The 7585-nt window shown below is 40.7% G+C and overlaps 1 protein-coding gene across 1 annotated transcript in view; it reads right to left on the bottom strand.

Moving 5' to 3' along the window:
- Window positions 1-7523, bottom strand: part of LOC104280289 (suppressor of G2 allele of SKP1 homolog) — a gene marked incomplete at its 3' end in the record, with an annotated part of 13899 nt that extends 6376 nt beyond the window's left edge. The window contains exons 1-4 of the mRNA XM_009877929.1: window positions 7413-7523; window positions 4278-4368; window positions 3520-3589; window positions 3110-3180 (exon numbers count right to left, since the gene is read on the bottom strand). Coding sequence (XP_009876231.1) covers window positions 3110-3180; window positions 3520-3589; window positions 4278-4368; window positions 7413-7523 — 343 coding nt within the window. The remainder of the gene's footprint in view (window positions 1-3109; window positions 3181-3519; window positions 3590-4277; window positions 4369-7412) is intronic.
- Between the last annotated feature and the right edge of the window lie 62 nt (window positions 7524-7585).

The raw sequence follows: 7585 nt of genomic DNA, 5'->3' as shown, positions 1-7585 counted from the left end.
TTTCCCTGCATCCCAGCACATTTTATAACTTGAGGAAAAACTGGGCTGTTTTTTGTGCACTATAATTGCATCATTAATCCTCCTACAGAACCTCAAAACTTCTAACGCTAACTTTCTCATTCAGAAAACCTAACTGAATCTTCACTTACTGAAAATCTACGAACTCTTAGAATACAAGAAAAGTCTAGTCTCCTGTTTGAGTGAAAAGAATCATGCCTCCTGATGTTATTATATAGAATAAACATTCAACAATCCATCACGTCAAGCCCTATTTAGATAGCCCTGTAGGTGGGTAATGGGAAGCTTGCTGTGGTACTCTGGGCCTCTCAGACCTATGGTAATGAGCACAAGTAGGAAACTCATCACTGTTTGCCTTCCAAATTAAGATTTAAATCAGCCCTTACATCAGCAAGGAACAGAAACACGTACCGGTGCGCTTCTGCCCTCTCGCGTAGCAAAGAAAACAGCCTCGCCAGCAAAGAACTCCCCACTGCAGCAATTCTCTGAGGCAGCAACAGCTGAAGTCTTCTCCCTTTGTCACCTGCTCGGCTGTATGCGGCAAATTTCCCCCCCTACGCTTCGTTCATTCTGCACTAGATGCATTTAACTCGAAGTTAACTGCTTTGCCAAAACGCTTACGCTCACAGTTGTTTCCACCTGGGATCCATCAAACACTCGACAGAGCTGCAAAGGTGCATTCCGCTACGGACATAAACTTGCCACCATACTAGGTGACCTATGGAACAGAATCAACTGCAAAACTTGCATTTTTAAAAAGGCCTTCAGGAGACTCCTCATCTCACAGCAGGTCATCAAGTTTTGTAATGAGACACGGGAAGCACAGCGGAAGCCGCCTTCAGATGTGAGAGTAATCAGGAAGGGCTGGAAAGCTTCAGAAACACTTCAACTGGGTAAGCAGTGAAATAATAGCAAATTAAACTCAAACAGGTAAGAAGCTGAGCAATTCAATGCGGAAAAATGGGCTGTATTTCAGGGATTCTGAAGAGGCTAAGAGGATCCTGGTATTCACTGACATACCTAAAAAGACATCTGCAGTTCTGTGTGCTGTTGCACCCCGCTATGTAAGTAAGATGTGAGGTTAAACGAAATGAGAAAAAAAAAAAAAAGTGACACTCTGTCTTGAGATTTTGTGGACAATCTGTATTATGAACAACTCCATCTGACAAACTATAAAAATTGGCAAAATTCATGCAAATGAAAAGCCTCAAATTGGTATTGGTTGCTTGGAGTGGGGCAAAAATATGAAAAAAAAAATAGATTAATTATTCAATTCAGGAGCGTCGAGTTTGGAGATGTATGAAAAGTCAAGCAAGGAAAGTGACAATAAGTCACTTCCTTTCACAACAGAGAACTTGGCTAGATTGCAAAGATACACTTATACTTGTGCTCCTCGTGTACAAACTAGTGGAGACTACCAAGTTATCCAAACTACCACAACTGAAATTTCTTACATTTAACTCCTACTGCCAAAGCTGACAACTAACAGTCGCTGTGTTCCCACCGCATACCCTTTCCACCACCACTACTCGCTGCACCAACACTGCTCTGTCACTTCACTACCGAAGGCTTGAGCACTCAGACCATTCAGTTGGGCCATTTCAACATATCATCCAGGGGGAAAAATATTTTAAAAGTAGTACCTTTCTGCAGCCTTAGTGCACTGAAAGAAGAGGCTAAGCAAGAATAAGAGTAGGAAGGAGCCCCACCACTAGGCAGCAAGCACATATTAGACTATGCTCCCATGGAACTCCAGTTTCAGATCAGAGGATGTGTTTGCTTCTTGGAGAGAGGCAAAGTAAAAAAAGTTTTGCTAAACCTTCGGGTCCCAGCCACAGTTACAGCTAAGATGACATAATATCCAAGACCACGACAATGCTCCGTGTAACCTCTCAAGGCACGTTTTTTTTCCTCAGGGCACTTGAACATCTCTCCTATGAAGAGAGACTGAGACAACTGGGGCTGTTTAGTCTTGAGAAGAGACAGCTGAGACAGAACCTTATTAATGTATATAAATACCTGAGGAGTGGGGGTCAAGAGGAAGGAGCCAGTCTCTTCATAGTAGTGCCCAGCAACAGGCCAAGGTATAAGCTAGAACACAGCAAGTTCCACCTCAACATGAGGAGAAATGTCTTTACTGTGAGGGTGACAGAGCACTGGCACAGGCTGCCCAGAGAGATTGTGGAGTCTCCTTCTCTGGAGACTCTCAAAACTCACCTGGATGTATTCCTGTGTGGCTGCCCTAGGGAATCCTGCTCTGGCAGGGGGGGTGGACTAGATGAGCTCTGGAGATCCCTTCCCACCCCTAACGTTCTAGCATTCTATGATTCTTACCATTTCTTTCTGCTGTTGGGAAGGGAAGGAATGGAATGTGAAGAAATGGAGAATACGAGGGAAGAGAAGGGAGTCACACCCATCTTGCAATTTCTTTGTTGTATGCTTCCCCGGGTCTTCTACCAAAGCTTTCTGTTTTAAGCTACTCCCCTCCTGCTTCTAGAACAAAGTCAGCTTTTTAAAAAGGTCTAATTGCCCCTAAACTAAAAAGTGCCACCAGGAAGCCAATACTTTAAGAAAAAAAGAGATGTAACGCATATGTTTTTGCAATTGATACGTAACGTGAGGTAAAAAACCATTTTGTCAGTTTGAAGACTCGGCAAGTTGTACGCTCTTTCTAAAGTCTATTGCATAGTTTAAGTAGTAAAAAATTCCAGCTATGTATAAGGAGTCCATTCTGCTTAGGAACTTTTCTATGACACTTAATGCCACAGCATAGCCACCATTTATTTGTAAGACCTCCTGGAAACAGGAAAATAATCCCCATTTTTTTAAAGAAATAAAAATAAATGTGTCATATACTACTTGCTAAGAACACCGATCCACATTTTTAAGCAGTTTTACACTTTTATGCAGTGACTGCATAAAATCCAGATAGCTCAAGTCAGGCATCTACTTCATTAGCCTTAAAAACCCCAAACCCAATCCAACCCACTCACAAAAAAACTCACCTTAGTCTTCACTTTCAACTAACACATTATTTTTTTTTCCTCATTAGCAAAGTAGCACTGTGCACACAAGAAATGTTAATACTTACTGTCCAACCTCTGGCCCTCTCTGAAAGCCTCTAAAGCAGATGCATAGTTTTTGATATGATATTCACCTAACCTGACATGAATGAAGAAAAACACAAGGAAACAGTAATTACTTTTCGGTCTAATCCACATTCTGAAGATTACAACATCATTACCTCACACACTGGATTGGTTAAAACTACACACCTAAGAATTTCAATCACCTAAGAGGTCTGCAGGTGAAATTACTACAATGTTAAGATAATCAGCCCAAACTAAGTCGCTTCTTTGTTATGGATGGGTTTCAAGCAGCAGGGCATTAAATCTATTCATTTCTGGTGTTGAAAAAAGCTTGTACGGAGCCATAATCCAAATACTAGTATTTTCCTAGAGATTATCACAATATTCACCATGACCAATACATGATACGTACCCTTTTCTAAGGAGTGCTACAGCATTACTGGGGTTGAGTTCTAGGGACTTCTTTGCATCGGCAACTGCATCTGTTGGAAGCCAGTTTAAAGGTGAGGAACATAATTCTATGTTAAAAAAAGCACTGAACTGTGAGTCTTCCAGTAGTGAAAAGTTTTCTAAGCTGTACTCCGCTAGCTTTCTTAGCTTACACACAAATCACACCGTTTGAATTAAATCTAGCTACAACTGCTATGGATGAACCCTTCATTCAGCTCTAGAGCTCTGTATAAGATGTAACATGAATTTCATCTAATTAAATCCCCTACTTAGATTCGAAGTGTGAATCTGTTTGCTTTTTGCTGGAAAGAAAAAAGACCAAATCTTCAGTTCATCTCTTTCCCAGGCACTATTCAGTTATCACATTCCTACCATGACAGGATTCAGTCTCCACCAAAGACATAAGGATGGAAAATGTTCACAACGCAAAGCTTAAAATCTGCCTAAGTCTACTTTAAAAAAAGCTGCCAAGATAAAATCAAACAGAAGGCTGGGACTGCAGGAGACCCAATTCACTGGAAGTTTGGGAGAAACAAAAAAGTCAAGGAAAACTATAAAGTGATGCACTGACTGTAAAAGTAATGTATTAGGCTACAGGTAACACTTTCTCCTATTACTGTATTTGACTTCAGATTGAAGACACCTTCTGTAAAGAAGGCGTTAAAATATGCGTTGGTTCTGAGTAAGAGGTAAAGGCTCAGCGCTGTCTGAAGATGTTACCAGCGTATTTTTGCAGAAGAATGTAAGCGTAAGCTCGTTGACAATAATGTTCGGCATCATCTGGATTCTTTTCCAAAGCTGTTGTCAGTTCCTGTGTAAAGACACATAAAAAAAAATCAACATGAAACGGCACAGTACGAAACTGTGAACTCAGAGACATTTCAGAAGAAACTATCCCCACTGACATGACTGTTTACCTGCTGCTCACTTCTCATCCACAAAACTTTAAACATCAGAGCTTGAAGTTCAAGGAACATGCCAGTGATATCAAATTCAAGGAGCCTCTTTCTTACTGAGAAGGAAACAGGACTTTCAAATGTCTTAAACCTGAAACCTAATGCACAGGTGATCCTCTATATTTCAACGATCTTCTTATAATTCTCAGCACACTTGCGCTCAGTTTTACTGGATTTGAGGAAGTACAGCAGTATTAGGAATCTAGAAGTCAACACTCAACTGCCAAAACATTTGTGTGGGGATAACATGGTTAAAACACTCTAACACATGATGAAATACCACATCAGCCAATATTATTGACCCTAAGAAATTACTCTGATTTAAGCCGAGCACAAAAGCAGGAGAATAAGATTTACAGAGCACAGGGTTCACAGGAAATACTTTGCACAATGGAAATGAGCATGAAGTAGTCTCTCGTTATGGGAATCACTGGGTATACACATTGAAATAATCGTATTTTGCCATCTCTGAGGCAAGTTTATGACTTCTGAACGGCTGAATAACACTAGAATGACTCAATGCACACACCTGGAAAGAACAATTCTCTCTGCACTAGCAAGAGAAGTTCTTCTCTTTTCTAGAAGACAGTAAGTCTTCCAAAGCCACTACACTACATAACTACAGCGCAGTAACTGCTTGCTAAGCTGACTTCTACACAGAATCTAGCAAGTATGAACATAGCCAAGGTACAGGCTTTAAACCTGCATAAACATTAGCACAGCACAGTTGCCAAAACTCTGTCCCACCAAGCCAGAGAAAAAGGAAGAGCAGAAGGACTTGCCTCAGTTTTAACTCAGATCAATGTCTTGTTCTATTTCACAGCAGTCACACCACTCCTAGTTGGCATAAACATTTTAAATGGCTACAACAGCTTCTTTTAGCAGCAGCATGAGTTCTTATATATAGGTTTGCATAGCTCGGGTGTAAGTACAGCATTTAAATCTAAAAACTTGGGGGTCTCTGAAGAAAGTGGCAGGAAGTAGATAATCACAACTCAGTCTAATTGAACCGACACCCTCCTAAGACCTGAAGTAATTAAAAAACAATTGTCATGAAGGAAACACTAATGGTTACAGGTATTCCATATAGGAGGTACATGACGTAACCCTCCTATTGCGCCAAGAGGTAAAGTAGAACTTCAGAGCCTCAAAACCTAAAAAAAGTGGGGTCTAATTCTTACGGCCATCAGAAAAAAGTTACTTAGAAGAGGCTTAGACCTTGTCCTCATAAACACTCAAATACGTGTTTTCTACATATTTTGACTCTGAAGGCCCTTACCATGCAACCAAGTTGCAAATCTGTTTCTTAAATACACTGGGAACTTTCAAGTCCCTCCGTGCTTAAGATAAGAGTTTGTATGAACTAAAGGTGCTTTCAGTCTCCACACAGTAACCTAAGTTTCCAACTTAAAATAACAAAAAAAACTCATGAAATTGTTCACAGCTTTATCATTCAGATAATATTTAAACATGGATGATAATCTTCCAGCTGTATCAGATTCAGAAAGCTGAAGCATGGTCTCCAGGAGTTCAAGGAATCAGAAGTCCCGAGGACACAGTGCAGAAATGCCATGCTAACTGGACACAAGTCCACTCACATGCAGAAGCATTACACAGCACCATTTATACACTATTGTGTCCCAGCTTAGAAATAATAAGTAGCTAAGATACAAGACCACACCTAAGATCGTACAAGCATGGTATAATACCTGTAGATGCAAGCTTCTAAGTCAGCAAAATGCTACACTGAACTATGGTACTTGCCAGTTCAGCGATTATCAGGCCCAATCTGCCTACTCAATTCATTACTTTAAAAAAAGTAATGACAAGTGACACCAGTATTACTGTATCAGATATTAAATAATGCCTACAGAACATTAACATTTTGTTTTGAAACGCTGAATGTACAAAGGACTGAAATATAAATTAGAAAAGCAAAGCAATCATGTTAGTATAGGGAAAAAATCCACAAATGCATATTCTGATAGTATTTTTCAATACTTTCAAAGACCTTCTGGTGGTGTTGGTTTTTTTATTATTATTATTGTTTACTGGGGTTTTGGAAGGAGAGAGTACGTAAACGGTTAGTTCTACTTGAATAGAGTGGGCTGGGATTTTTTTCTCCCATGATGAGAAACTTACTCTTTTTTTTAGATCTTACATTAGTTTTGGGTTTTTTTTCTGAAAAACTTTCACAAGCTTCAGTCTAAACCTCATTTTTCGTTATGGGAAGGTAATTCAGTATCATCTGATGCTGCTGCCACCTACTATATTCAAGCAGAACTAACTATATACATCCTCTTCCATTCCAAGTATGTTAAATAGAAATATTTATCCATCCTCCACTTCTGCCTTCTTGTTAACCCTCTGTTTTAAGTAAAAAAATAACCTTTGAAAGCACATTAATACATGTTAACTGGTAAAAATCACAGAATCTCTGGACAGGCCAGGTTGGAAGGGACCCTGAAAGACCATCTCATCCAACTATTTGTAGGCAAGGAAGCCCAAGTGAGATTATCTAGCACCCTGCCCAGTTGTGCCTTGAAAAGCTCTAGTGATGAAGACTCTACCACCTCCACGGGGAGGTTGTTCTCACTGTAGAAAAAAAAAAAGTCATTTTTTACATCGAGACAAGATAAAAATCTATTCCAGTCCCCACAAAATACAGAAAAGGAAGGAAACAGATGAGAGCAGAATAAAACCGAATAAAGGCTGAATATATTTCCCCAATAAGCTTGGGGGCGGGGGGGTGGTAACTGCAAATCCCAATCGATTCAGTCATTTGAACCACCACAGCATCACAGAACGCTGGGAGTGGGAAGGGGCCTCTAGAGATCATCTTGTCTAGCCCCCTGCCAGAGCAGGATCCCCCGGGCAGCCACACAGGAACAGAACACACAGAACCCGCGTCCAGGCGGGTTCTACAGACATGGAAGAGAAAGTTGGCGGCTGTTTTGTTCTGCTCTCCCCTCTCTCCGCAGGCCAAGCACTCTGACAGAACCACTCGCATCTCGGCCAGGCCTCACCTCAGAGCGGTTTCCAGGGGCAACTCAACAACCTCCCCCCCTCTTC

This window comes from Apaloderma vittatum, unplaced genomic scaffold (assembly GCF_000703405.1).
Source record: "Apaloderma vittatum isolate BGI_N311 unplaced genomic scaffold, ASM70340v1 scaffold2880, whole genome shotgun sequence".
In the NCBI taxonomy this organism is placed as follows: domain Eukaryota; kingdom Metazoa; phylum Chordata; class Aves; order Trogoniformes; family Trogonidae; genus Apaloderma; species Apaloderma vittatum.
The sequence above is the reverse complement of the archived record's forward strand: the minus strand, read 5'-3'. Positions and strand labels throughout refer to the sequence as shown.